Source organism: Ylistrum balloti, unplaced genomic scaffold (assembly GCF_031769215.1).
Source record: "Ylistrum balloti isolate Yb309-2 unplaced genomic scaffold, AGI_CSIRO_Ybal_v1 Utg370776, whole genome shotgun sequence".
NCBI lineage: Eukaryota > Metazoa > Mollusca > Bivalvia > Pectinida > Pectinidae > Ylistrum > Ylistrum balloti.
Window position 1 is genome coordinate 129,389 of NW_026782454.1, and position 14,375 is coordinate 143,763.

Sequence of the window (14,375 nt, forward strand, 5' to 3'; positions counted from 1 at the left end):
TATATTTCTACCTCTATTTTAAGTGTCTAATCATTATAATAGCGTGAATATAATCAATTTTCGCTAATTATATAAAGCAATACATTTTATACTCACGATCATGGACACGTAAGGATTAAGTCGAACTATTTCTCATCGCGAATTTTTGTAATGATAAGTAATCAGTCTGTCGTAATTTTGGCGCGGGTCATTGTTATGATTCCTGAAATATTGGATAAATTCGGTATTTTTTCTAACATTTGACGACCCGAGATGGATGTCAATTGAAACTTTGGACATTATTCTTAAAATACGACCGATGATTCAAATGAATAATCTGCAATTTGATCGTATGGTTCATCTCTGAATATCAGACAGGTGAGACAAGTTTGATGCCAAACCGAGAGATAATTTTTGACAATTTGTTTACATTATCGCCCTGTGGACAGTGTTGCACCAAACTCGAGAGGCTTTTTAAAGTCAGTATAATCATGTACATGAATTTCTAACAACCATTGTGTCGGGCTTATCGATTAATCGTATTTGCCATAAACTTGATAGATGTCGTACATGGCGCATCTTTTACCGGGAGCTTCCATTTGTTGATAAACCTTCGACGAGTAAGCTCTAGAGGATCCATACACCTTTCCGAAATGTTGACCCATTTTCGGCATTGTTTATCGTACAATATAAGTTGTTGAATGCTGTTATATATTGGTTTTTAGGTTATGTTACGATAACCCCATTTACAAATATTTAGCATCGAATTTATACGACCGCATTTACGGCACCTTCAAATTGGGACATAATTATAATTGAAGATAATGAATGAACTTGGTTAGCCAACAGAACAGCTTGTCCTACAAAGTTCATTGTGTGCACCAGACTCGAACAACGATGTAGAGTATGTATGTGAAAGCCTGTTGGAAACATCAAGATTGATACTTTAGTAACAGTTTGCAAGTGCCTGTTTCCAGTTAACTAACAAGATCATATTTTGTCACAGAATAGCATTAAGTCATAGTTTAAAAAAAACCTTATTACTGATTTATATGCAATGCAAGATGCTTTCCAACATAAAATTGAGCTACCACATTTTAAAAAATACTGTGTATATTACAAATTGTAGTTTACTCTCCAGATATATAAAAACATGTATAACTTACTAACTTAACTGTTCTGTAATGTTAATATGGTTATTGTGTATGACAACATGTATGCTAAACCAAAGAAGTCATCAATTTACCTAGCACATCATGCTTGAATTTGGTAACCTATTTTATTATTTTATAGTTTTAAATGTAACAAACAAAAATCACCATATCAATATTTTGAATTGCATATAATAGTCTACAGCAACAGTGAACATGATTCATTAGGATATTTTCTAGTTGGGAGTTTTACACTACAATGTGTGAGGCAAACAGATGTAGGTTGAAAAACTACATACAATTATCACTTCATATGACTTTTAGCTAATTATGATATAATAATTCACATAACTTTTTCATTTATTAATCGTATTGAAAACTTGTTGTTGAACATTTGAAATCATTGCTAATGCAATGGTTTATTTTCTGTTTTTTGACTTGAGACATATTAATTGGAACATTTTTGGATCTTGTTTATTCTTCCATTTTGATTGTGGCAAGGGAGGTAACTGTGACACACTTCCTGTTAAACAATAGAATTTCATATAACAACCTTAGACTTATTTTTTCACTCCATGTGGATTTCTAGCTCCTGTTCTCTTAAAACTGTGCATGCTTTTTCTGGTTTACTTCCTATTCATTATGTTGTTTTAAAAGATTTCTCCAATGATACAATATATAAATGATTTGTCATGGTTTAGCCAGCTGCTTTGTCTGGGGGTACAAGACTTTTGCACCCTCAACCAAAAAATGTCATATATTCCCAATATAATGAACAGATGTGATACCTCATATATGTTTATTTTGTGTGCGCCATTAAAAAAGAACCCATATCAGATGTGTTGATAGTTTATCCTTAGTAAAAATTGGGTATGGGTACAGTAGAATTCTTTGTTAGGGGATCCTCAGTAGAAATAAAGAACACAACATGGTAATTTCTTGTACTAAAACTAATTACCAAAAATCTGTTTTGATCTATCCTCAAATTTTATTTGTTCATTAACAAGATATTGCAGAAAAGAATGCATGTTTCATTTCATTAGTAAACATTATCTTGTTCTGATTTGAAGAGTACCAGAAAAAGGTGTAATCTTAATCAAAATTTGTGCAGTCGATATATCAGGTCTTAACATCTAGTGAAATATTACCATACCTTATGAACCTCTTGAAAATAAATGTGCTTGTGTGAACAAGTAACGTAGATTGATGACACAGTACTGATATTTGATTTAATAATTAGTGTCTTTGTTGATGTTTCAGATGTAGCTATCAAACCAATGGTAATCATGAATGGTGAAGTTCCAAGTGTTCCCATAACAACACTTGCGGGAATTACAAGTTTGACAGATCGTAAGTTGTAGCAAAGCCATGGCAGTAGTATGTGTTAGCATCTTGAGGAACAAATTAATGTGTGTCAAAATAAAGTATAAGTGATTTCTTTTTCAAGTAACGTTGGATAAGTTATGTTAGTGAAGTGATAGTTTTGATATGAATCAAATTTAAAAGAAAATAATCTGAAGTGCTACACAGTGTTACAATACAATTTGATTTCTTGCAATGTAAGAATTAAATTGATTGATTAAGTATTTTTGGTTTGGTTTTTTTTTTTGTAGTATTACCAGAGCTGCCATTACCGACACCATTGCCATCAACAGTTCAAAACAAAAGTCTCCTCTATCATGCCAGATTAGCAGAAAGTGCGAAGAGGCACTTGTCCAAAAGAGATGATGGATTGACTCAACAGATTGTCCATGCCTTGCGACAGACGTCTACTGATCATATGTAAATTATTTCTTTGACTAGACCTTGCTAATTGATGTACTAATTTCACAAGGTTGATCTCAGTTATCTTGTCCTATGACTTGTGTAAAATATTTACAATAAGTTGTAAGAGAGGCATGTGAAAAAAATTGTATTTTAAGATCAACATAGACTCATGAAGATTAAAGACAAGGTGTTTGTTTTGCTCCCAGTTGCATTCTATTCGTCCTAGTTCTTTAGAACTTAAGCACAATTATCATCATAAAAAGGAGATCAAATACCCAAGAATTTTTCTTTCTATCTGTTAGCTAAAATGCTATATAAGTCATTTTTGTGTGTGGAAAGTAATATTGTTATAGATACAGATTGATTGTATGATAATGTCCTATACAAACTTTGTGTTTTTGTTGTTACAGAGAGCTAAAGGACAGTTTGGTGGGTGATAGTATTGAAGGTGACATACCCGAGCTTTTGCGAGGAGTGCTAGCCACAGATCCAAATGTATTCAAAGGTAAACCTTCTACATAGGCTTCTACTCTAGTAAATTTGGTCACTGTACATACTGAAAAAAATTTCCCCATTCTTCCAGACACTAGAATATAAGCCTTATAAAAGTATACTATATTCTTTTTCATCCCAACAAAGTAATCCATCAGAAATGAGCATATGTTTATGATTTTATCAACCCATTTAAGCATGAGCAAAATAAATGTTCATAGTAAATACAGATCAACAAACCATACAAACATGAAAGTTGCCATACACTCGGTTTTCATGAAATTTTTCGCATTGATTAAGAGAAAATGGTGAAACTGAAAACTCTTCAGTGTTTTAAAAATTGCCAAAATACTCTAATGATATTTCACTGTCTCAATAATGACTAAAATCGGCAGTCATGGGCATGTAAAGCCCTACCCACCCAGACATCTTGGCACTGATTTCATTATGTATGCATAGGGTCGCAGGTAAGAGGGCCATTGGGCGATCACTATACACATTCACGGTTTATAATCATTATCCTGTGATTTCAATTAGGGAATTCAAAAACAAACACTGTTTATAACCGTCATCAATTTACTAACATAAGGGTGATCTCTGGTTTACTGAAAACGTAGGCAGTCAAACTGCCTTTGTTAAAGAAGAAATACACATATGATGCATAATTTTAAAAAAAAAATGAAAATTGGTATGAAAAATCTTGATTTTCAGCATCGATCATAGAGTATGTTTAATACACAAAAAATAAATGTTAAATGTTAGTAAAAGTTATATCAATAATTCAGCCAGTAATAAATAAATCTTGATTTTCTTTTAACTAAAAAAAAATTGTTTTTCTTTTTTTTTTTAGTTTTATCCATTGTCCCTTTTTCTTTTAAAATTTTACACAATACTTACATATCACTCATGAGTTTAATAAAAGAAAAAATCGTTCAAACTATTTTTTTAACTTTAAATGAAATAACTATAAAAAAAATCATAAAAATAACACAAATTGATTAAAATGTCAGATTTTAGAGCCAGAGCTAGCCCTGAGTTTGAAACATACATTTTGCAATGGAGACTTACTAATGTGCAGTGCTCGAACAAGCTATGAACTGATGATAATGGTCACTATTGTTGATTGGTTACTAGCCAGTTAAAATAGACTTATTATCATTGTTGAAATCTCAACCCAACTCAATGAACACAGTAAAATATTCATACCATTAGTGGCCTATAACCATGCACTAAACTGCAACAGGTGCAGATTTCAGGGTCACACTTGACCGGACATGATCAGTTATTACCTCTCCAGTCACACTCATCCACTGTAATATCATATGAAAATCTTACCATGAATCTTCATATAATATATATATAAATAATCAACATGACCAATCACACAAGATTACATGTCATTCTATATTGATATACCACTCTCTTTATTCCTTTGTTTCAATACACTGTCTATTGAGTGTCTTTGACACTTTCATTAATGTTCAGTTTTGTTCTTTCAAATGCTCTTGCTTTTTCACCCGTAAATATAGTCAATAGCATCAAATTGTCATCAGGTTAAATAGATTTCTAACCTTTACATTCCTGAGACAAAATTTAGTTTAGAGGGGGAAAAAACACATTTTTCAGTTTGCCTTGAATTTATAGTACAAGTGAAACAGCATATGTTGTTGAGCTGCTTAAAAATCTCGAAAGTAAGATTCATCATTTAATTTCTTGATGTAACTGCTGAAACATCTCAGATTTGAATAATATTCTGAGTAGGATTACAATTGTTCAAAACTGTAATAATTTGTGTTAAATGTTTATTTCTCAATTTCCCAGGAACAAGAAGTCAGACAAGTGGTAGGACTGGGAATCGCAGTCAGCAGAAACAGCAGCCTTCTGTGGCCCCCTATCCTGTCCAAAACTTCCAGAATTTCCCACAAAATAATACACCAAGGTACAAGAGACTCTGGCAATCTTTACTGGAATGAAAAAAGAAACAATGGAATCATTTTCTGATATGAAAAACTGCCATTGAGATATTTTGTTAGCTTTGAAATGAGCTGAAATGTTCAGGGACACATTTCAAAATTGTTTTCTCTTGAGCAAGCTTTATGATATGTTTTGTCCATTTGATTTACCCTCAAATAATGAAAAATCTTAGAATTCTGACAGTTTTCTGGCAAGATGTTTCCATACTTTTGGTTCTTTTGTTTGACAGAATTAACCAGCAACACAGTCCTGCAAGAGCAACAGATCATTCAGGATCTTATCCTCAAAACTCGTCATCTAAGTTCCAACAGTCCTTTCAGAACTTTGCACAGACATCATATTCCAATGTCGCAGGTCAGTTGAGTAGTATTTTGATGCTCCTCGAAGGGAGAGTCAGCACTTTGACAATCCATCAGTGTATACATTGATCATACTAAGAGATTGTGCAATATACAAAATTCAAGAGTCTGCAATGTCTTAATTACAGAATTATTTCCCTTTGATTAAATTTTGTTTCCAGTAAAGTTATTTTCGGGGAACATCCATCAGTTTCATTCATACTCTTGTAAATATTTTATTGTGGTTAGATATAAAAGAAGAAGAAAAATGTAAAACTCTTAATGCAGATTGTAAAGAGCTGTTGAGTTGGTATTGCAGATAAAAGAACAGTTCCATATTTCCTTCCTTGAAATGCTCTGCTTTTTCTCATGCATATTATTTTCCTCTTTCTGATTTCAATGTGTTATTTTGTCCCCAGATGTTCTTTCTTAAAATGCAACTTATTGACAATTAGACTAATCAAATGTGTCAATTTGTCAGGTACAATGAATGGGGAACACCCTGGCACTCCTGAGGGTCATTACATTGGCCGGAATGTAAACCAAAATTCAAGAAACACAGCACCAGGTATATAGAGGATATTTAGTAGTGTCTTCTGGAATAACAAATATATTTCACAAGTGTGCCTATTATTTTAGTGTCTTTCACAAGTGCACTTAGACACACTTGTGAAATATATTTGTTATTACTGAAGACATTACTGAGTATTTTATTTCATTACATTTTCACAAGTAAAATAAGCAAACTACTGTGGCATATTTAGGACAGATATAAAAGGCTGAAGCTGACTATGCTTTTCACATACTATTCACTCATTATAACTTAGCACTATGTGACAAAACATTGTCTGGGTTTTTTTTAATCATTAAAATATATAAATACAAAAGTATATTTCAATGTAAAGGTATATTATAAACTGAATTGAGAAGGGAGACATAGCTGGAAGCTGCTGATTACAGAATACTTCTTTTAATTGTAGAGAGAGTAGAATATTAATTTGTGTGCACTGACTGAAAGAATTTCTTATATTTACATAATATGAGATAAACTTCAGATGATATGTGACTTAGAGTTTACAAACATTGATACTCTTGTTTTCTTGTGTTGAAATAATTAAAGAGGAAATCTAACAAAAAAATGACACTGTAAAATAGAATATAATTGGCAAGATCAAAAGGTGCAAGTCTGACTTTACAGTGGCCTCTCCTGCCCAAGCCACAGTAGCTGAACCTTTAATACCAGTTGCAAAACAGCCAGAGTCATTGATGCCAAAACATACTACAGCTAATCCCCAGAAGTATCCACCAATGAAGCAGCCTATTGTCCTATTGGAGCAACTATCACACCAATCCCTTCCTTCCCATGGTAGTAACAAGAAGAAAAGTACAGGCCAGCCATTTGTAATGTTGGAGCCCCTTGATGAGAAGGTTGGTTGACTTCTAAGAATCCTGGAGTATGCTTCTGAATTATATATTTATTTCACACCAAAATTGTTTGTTTAGCACGTCATAGCAACATACTGTCCCTACTTTGTTTGTCATTATTTAATGACATTAATCACTATAACTAGGTTCTTGTTACTACTACAAAATGTATAATGCATGTCTTTTAAGTGACAAGATGACTTAAAACCCTGTTTGGATCTAGTGAAGACTAAACTTTTGTCATTTGTTTCTTTATTTTAAACTCGTAACATTCTTTTGATAACTATATATTGTATGCCTAGTAATTTCCAACACCAGCCAAATTGTGAAGTTCCTCCCATTGTGGATACAACCATTGTATGCCTACTAATTTCCAATGCCAGCAAAACTTTGAAGTTTCTCCTAATGTGGATACAACCATATTGAAATGTTCCACACTTTGATAATTTATAATGGGATTTTTTTGACAGGCTAAAGTGGGTAAAAAGGTATTGTAGATTTTTGGGAAAGCAGTTTTACTTCAAGGCTATTATGCCAATATTAATAAAACTAGTGTTTGCCTAAACAAGACCCAGGATTTTTCACTGGTTAAGAAATATCCTATTTTCAGTAAATATATACTTGGGTATCGGTTGAAAATTTGATACACAGGATTTCATAATGAAATGTAAAGGATAATGTTCACTAACATTTCCAGTTTTGGTTGAATTACTAACATTCACATCCAAAAGCTTTGTTGGGGTTTATTTATTCTCAGGGTCAGTAGAGTTTAGGCAAACAATGAATTTATATTTCATTTTAGGCCTTACTAATATCCAGTACTGCTATACATTTTCAGTTTTTTAGCCATGTGTTCTGAGTTTCTTGTGCTATATTTTTTTGTCAGTGTTTATCTTGAGGAACAATTGATTTAAGAGTTATTTTGCTCTTTTACACAGCACACTTTATGAGACGCAGTGAAATATTAGCCATTTCATATAATCACCATCATTTGTTCAGTGTCAAGAGTTGTAAGTGGATGCATTACTGAAGTTTGATGTCGGAGTAAAGTAGAATGTCCCAAGTGTAGACTTCATTGTTATATTAGGTTGAAGAAAAGACACCTTTGCTGAAAAGTTGATGTTGAAATTCGGTTCTAAATAAAGAACATTTTCAAGACTTATACACACTGTGAAAAATGTTAATTGATATTTTTGATCATTAATTATACATGCCGACAATATTTCATTTGATTTGTATGTGCCTGCTGATTCAATAATAAAAGCTCTTGTTTGATATTGAAGAACAAAGAAATATGAAGTATTTGTTCACTGCCAGGATCATGTTATTATTTCACTGAGATTAATAGTCAAGTCAAATTGTCATCACTGAAAGTAAATAAATGCTAAATAGACATATAGGTCTCTTTAGTTATCACAATGGTTATTCTTCCTTGTACATAATGCATCCATTTCAACAACTTGAAAATTTCCTGTTCTGTTTTATAAACTGCATGCATGCATGTTGGGAGTTTGTCTTATCAATACATTGGATAATGTGACCACAGAAATAATTTTTTAAGGCTGTTCATATCATCACAAAGTATAAAGCTTTCATAAGGTTTCTCACATCATCAATATAAATCCTTTTTTTGTTAACAACTTATGAAAAACTAAAAATAAACAATGATAATATTGAGTAAAAATAAGATACCTTACCACGTTGTCTGATGTTGTAATTATATGATAGGATTCTGTACCAATATATATTGCATTTCTGTTTCCAGACCCTAAAGTCAATCAAATATGGAGGCTCAGGTAATATTCTTTTTCTTTTTATGTATTTATTGTTGGAATGTTAATAGAAATGTCATTCCATTGAACATAATTGCCATTAAGTTGTCAGAAATCTCTTAATTATAATCTTAGAAGGCAGTTGAAAATTTTTATGAGAAGAGTATTGTATTTTTAAAAAGTAATTGAAAATTTTTATGAGAAGATAATCATGTATTAATCATAATAATATTTTTATCTTGTCTCAGTGAAAGCCAAGTCTGACCGAAGATCAGGTATGCTTGTTTACTTTCTCAATAAATATGTAACAGTATAACTAAGAATGGAAAATGTTTCTCAGAAGTGCTAGTGAATATGACAAGACTATTTAAACCCATATTCTATGCTAAATTAATTTCCTCCAAAGATGTTAAATTTATGAGAATATTTTTTCAATCATTATTTGAGATTGTTGGTGCTCTGTACTTTAGGTCAGACTGAAATGAAATGAACATTTATAAAAACTTGTTACAATGTGTAATGTAAAACTTGTTTAGGAAGCAAGAGACGTTACGATGATGATAGCGATGGCTATTCCTCCAGAAGAAAGAGAAGGAGAAATTACAATGCAGATGACGATAGTGATGTGGAAATGATTGAATCCGATTCTGATTCAGAGATGGAAGGTACTTGTAAAATAAAGCAGATAAATAATGTCTTGAAATGCAACAAAATTATATTGAATCAATGCTTACAAACTGCACTGCAAGCTTTATTGTTATAAAGTGTTCGTCTTACAGTAAACATTCAGCATATCAATTGTCGCTGTTTTGAAATGAAACAGAACCATGTTCACTTATTTCCATTTTTTTTTTTTTGAGAAAATTAATTTTTGAAGAATAAATGAGTTGTAGATATAGAAAAAACAGTATGTGATATGGAAGCTAAATTAATCATAGTGTTAAGTACAAATAAAGATACATATCAAACTAGGGTATTAATTGTGCTTTGTGCTGTTAAGAATTAATGTTAACCATTAATTTTGTTCAATGGAAATCAATTTTACTTCATTCATTTTCCTCACTCTCTTTTCTCCTTGCCACATCTTAAAATTTGTTTCACAGATAAAGACAGCCCTGCAGCCATGTTTTCATAGTGTTCAATTTGACCAAATTTTCTTGTTGTCAAGAACGGGGATAACAACACCAAAAATTCATTGTGTTCTTGACAGAAATTCAGAAATGAATATGTATTCTCATTACAGTTGCAAGAAAAAAGAAAAAAGACAAGCGACATAAGCGGGTGAACCAACAAGCTTTGTCTGTAGAAGAGCTGCTTGAGAGCCCAACTTTTAAGAAGTTTAGCACGGCCATGGAATATATCCTGGACAGTGCAGAAGACATAAATTTTGGGTCTTTGGATCCCAGTAAGTTTAATTTTTTATGTACAGAAATCACTTTTAAATCTCTGAATTTCAATGAGTTTGGTATGGTTTTTAAAAAAAATCCATATTCAATTTGAGATATTGTTGCCAATTGAATTTTGGTTGTCTCAAATTTCATACATTCAGCAAACTTTTTGTTTTCATTTCAGATGATGAAGACACAGAGTGTCCACCAGAATCTCTTATATCAAAACAAATCCTTACAGAACTTGTAGGAGAAACGGCCAAATTGAAATCTATGGGTGTATTAAACCAGGTCAGTAAATCGAATCAAAGTGCATGAAAGGATCCTTAGACAATAAGCTTTTTATATTACATTCTCAGGATCATAGTTAATTCATTCTTTGCTGATGACGGCACAAAAGTAATTTTTACGTATCATTCATGATGTCCTGTGATGTGATAAACATGCCTCCTTTGTGATGTCTGTGAGACTTGATGAAACATGTTAGTGTTATTCCTTATTTAAGCATGGTTATATGTAGGAATTGGCTGACAATGTTTATCTAATATGATAAGTGTCAAACATGAAATATTAATTATTAACTGGAGGTGTCACAAGCATATTCATTCCTGAAAATGATTTTTAAAAACCTAAGAAATCAGATTATTTACACAGTAGGTACCAGCTGACAAACTTGTGAAACTTCTGACAGTGTTAGAAATATTGATTACTTGTGAAACTTCTGAAAGTGTTAGAAATGTTGATGTCTGTTGCAGGTACCAGCTGACAAACTTGTGAAACTTCTGACAGTGTTACAGTGGAATATAAGAGATGGTACAAAACTTTTACCAAATATGACACAGGTATGCCTTTTCACATACCATAGAAAACAAATTTGTAGTAAAACTTAATAATAAGTTCTTTTTTTTCATGAACAAATCTTTTGAAATTATAACAAATATGCAGGAAGAAGGGAATACCAAAAAGAAAGCTTTTGTGATATTAGATAGACGCAGTGAGATCATTAGTTCCATCTTTGCATAGGCAGCCAAATTTTTCTCTGAAGCAGGTAGTATAGCTTGTCTGTTTTGTTTGAAGGACATAGACGATGAAGAAGAACAAAAATTATGGCGTCACTTAACTATGGAAAGAGTAATGCGTAGCATGGACTCCTCTCTCACTGCCCTGTACATCATGACGTCCAAGGAAATGCCCAAAAATGTTTACCTGGAGGATGTAATAGAGAGGGTCATCCTGTATGGCAAATTTCAGTTGCAGAATACTGTGTACCCTGAGTATGATCCAGTGTACAAGGTGGACCCAAAGAAGGGTAGGTGTAGACTGATGGGTTAAAGCTAGGTTTGATCAAAGAAGGGGAGGTTTAGTCTGATGGGTTAAAGCTAGATTTGATAAAACAATGGGAGGTGTAGCCTGATGGGTTAAAGCTGGGTTTGATCAAAGAAGGGGAGGTAAAGCCTGATGGGTTAAAGCTAGGTTTGTTCAAAGATGGGGAGGTTTAGTCTGATGGGTTAAAGCTTGGTTTAATCAAAGAAGGGGAGGTTTAGTCTGATGGGTTAAAGCTAGATTTGTTCAAAGATGGGGAGGTTTAGTCTGATGGGTTAAAGCTAGATTTGTTCGAAGATGGGGAGGTGTAGCCTGATGGGTTAAAGCTAGGTTTGATCAAAGATGAATGTTTCTGTAGACCTTTATGAAAATAATAGAAGGTAGAATTTAATGTATTCATATTTATATATTTTGGAATATATACAGCTATGAGCTTGTCATAGAAGACTATATAATTTGTGTGCTGAGGAATGAAATTGTGAGTCATCCTTATCAGGTATTTTTAAAAGTGAAATCTTTTAAACAACAGAATCTGCTGTCATCATAGCACTTTACTTAGGTAACAGTCAAATTATTGTACATATGACTTCAGATGGCTACCACACAAGTTCTAAGTTAAAACGAGCTCGGGCAGGACAGGTGAAGCACAAGTCCACAATCAACCTCTACAATAAAATGGCAGACTTGGTGGATAACCTAGGACAACTGATAGACATACAGGAAATGACAGACACCACCATATTACAGGTACATCAGTGCTTAGGTTTAAGAATATGCTGAGAACTATGTGTATGACTTGTTTTAGCCTTTATTGAAAATGGAGAAAATTCAGTGCCATTCTGAGGAAAATTCACCATGTTGAAGATAATGCAGTCAATTTTAGTTAATCAAAAGCACAAGTTAAAGGTAACTAACTATATCACCTAGTCATCAACCTCTGCTTATGTAGTTGTAATGTACTTCTTCAGGTGTCGACTTTAGGAGTATCCCCTTTCTTTGTGGAAAACATCAGTGAACTGCAGTTGAATTCCATGAAGCTGGTAACGACGGTAAGTTTTTGAAAGTCATTATTTTCATGGTCATCATGTTCATCTGTCTGGGTACAATGTTAGCTGTGCTTAAACTCTTCAGATTTTGAAACTTCACCTTTCATTAAGGATTTATAGCAGATAGAGCGTAGTAGAGCAACAGCAGATTTATATGTCTCAAGTTAGTAAAACTGGCAGATTTATGTCTCAAGTTAGTAAAACATTGACAGATTTATGTCTCAAGTTAGTAAAACTTTAGCAGATTTATGTCTCAAGTTAGTAAAACTTTGGCAGATTTATGTCTCAAGTTAGTAAAACATTGACAGATTTATGTCTCAAGTTAGTAAAACTTTGGCAGATTTATGTCTCATGTTAGTAAAACTTTGGCAGATTTATGTCTCAAGTTAGTAAAACTTTGGCAGATTTATGTCTCCATTTAGTAAAACATTGGCAGATTAATGTGTCTTGAGTTAGTCAAAATGTTGTTAAGGTATGCAGTAAAATGTTACCCAAGAAATGATGACATTTTACAGAATTTGAAATAACCCAAATCAAAGTTATAATGTCAGAATGCCTTGTACCAAATTTAACAGGAAGTAAGATTTCTAATTTTTATTTGATTTTTTTATTTTAGATCTTCACACACTATGAAAAACATAGGCAGCTTATATTAGAGGACATATTTGCCAGTCTGGCAAGGTTGCCATCAAGCAAACGGAATCTCAGGAACTACAGGTAAAATTTGGAAAAACTGGGGGATAAATTAAAAGATTGATCAGGAGATTATACAGCTATACCCTAGTAGTTACTGCTGCACAAGAAGGTGTGTTTATAATATTGATACCCAAACAGTTGATCTACTGTATTAGTGGTAACTTTTGTAGTAACTGATCTCTGTAGTCAGGTGTGTTGATGAAGTACTATGCTTTTCTTACTTTTCAATGCCTTCCATCAGGTTGAACTCGGAGGAATCAATACAGATGGTGACAGCCTTGGCTCTCCAGCTAATACAGTGTGTGATCAAGCTGCCATCACAGTTTAACTCTGGACCGGAACCCATAGTAGAGGAAGAACCTGTCCCATCTTCCTCCTCCTCCTCCAAACGAGGACACCAGAATCAAAAGAAGAAAAAGCCAGAGGTAAGAGAATTGCCTTTAGATGTGAGTGAAACCCTGACAAATACAATCTGCAATATACAGCGCAGCTAGGGAGAAGTTCTCTTAAGCTTGAATGGTTGAGCATCAGACTAGTATGTCAGGGGTTCTGGGTTCAAATCCTAGTGAAGGCATTGAAATAAATAATGACCTCTGTTACATTTGCACCCAACTTGGAGCCTCAGAAATAATACTCAGCATTGTCCCTCAGACATCACTGTGATGCCTGGAAACTTGAGAACAAGTTATTTCCTAGGTAAAAACTAGCTGTAATATACCGCTCGGCTAGACAGAACTTCTCTTGACCTCAATCAGTGTAAGACTAGTAAGTCATGGGTTCCGGGTTTGGATCTTAGCAATATTCATTGCAATAGATCATTAGATCTCTAACATGAGCTAAAAGTTGTTCAAAAGGTAGGGGTTATTTAGTCATTACTTTTGGAATTTTACATTAAAGGCATCAAGCATTATATTTTCCATATCTTCTTTTTCAGAATGAACAAGATGTTTTAATTGTCACGTCCTTTGAGAATGCTATGAGAACAGGATATAACTTCCTGTCAGTCTTCTTAAAAAAGTAAGTT

General features: G+C 33.1%; 1 protein-coding gene across 3 annotated transcripts in view; it reads left to right on the forward strand.

The window, feature by feature from the left end:
* The first annotated feature begins 202 nt into the window (after positions 1–202).
* Positions 203–14,375, forward strand: part of LOC132558257 (nipped-B-like protein) — a 40,023-nt gene continuing 25,850 nt past the window's right edge. For all 3 annotated transcript variants that reach the window (XM_060222799.1, XM_060222801.1, XM_060222800.1), the window contains exons 1-20: positions 203–357; positions 2,391–2,480; positions 2,744–2,912; positions 3,308–3,402; positions 5,211–5,328; positions 5,593–5,717; positions 6,183–6,269; positions 6,900–7,129; positions 8,892–8,922; positions 9,147–9,173; positions 9,435–9,563; positions 10,142–10,303; positions 10,471–10,577; positions 11,042–11,128; positions 11,364–11,595; positions 12,202–12,356; positions 12,578–12,658; positions 13,272–13,372; positions 13,593–13,776; positions 14,286–14,368. In XM_060222799.1, coding sequence (XP_060078782.1) covers positions 2,408–2,480; positions 2,744–2,912; positions 3,308–3,402; positions 5,211–5,328; positions 5,593–5,717; positions 6,183–6,269; positions 6,900–7,129; positions 8,892–8,922; positions 9,147–9,173; positions 9,435–9,563; positions 10,142–10,303; positions 10,471–10,577; positions 11,042–11,128; positions 11,364–11,595; positions 12,202–12,356; positions 12,578–12,658; positions 13,272–13,372; positions 13,593–13,776; positions 14,286–14,368 — 2,276 coding nt within the window. In that variant the 5' untranslated portion in view covers positions 203–357; positions 2,391–2,407. The remainder of the gene's footprint in view (positions 358–2,390; positions 2,481–2,743; positions 2,913–3,307; positions 3,403–5,210; positions 5,329–5,592; positions 5,718–6,182; positions 6,270–6,899; positions 7,130–8,891; positions 8,923–9,146; positions 9,174–9,434; positions 9,564–10,141; positions 10,304–10,470; positions 10,578–11,041; positions 11,129–11,363; positions 11,596–12,201; positions 12,357–12,577; positions 12,659–13,271; positions 13,373–13,592; positions 13,777–14,285; positions 14,369–14,375) is intronic.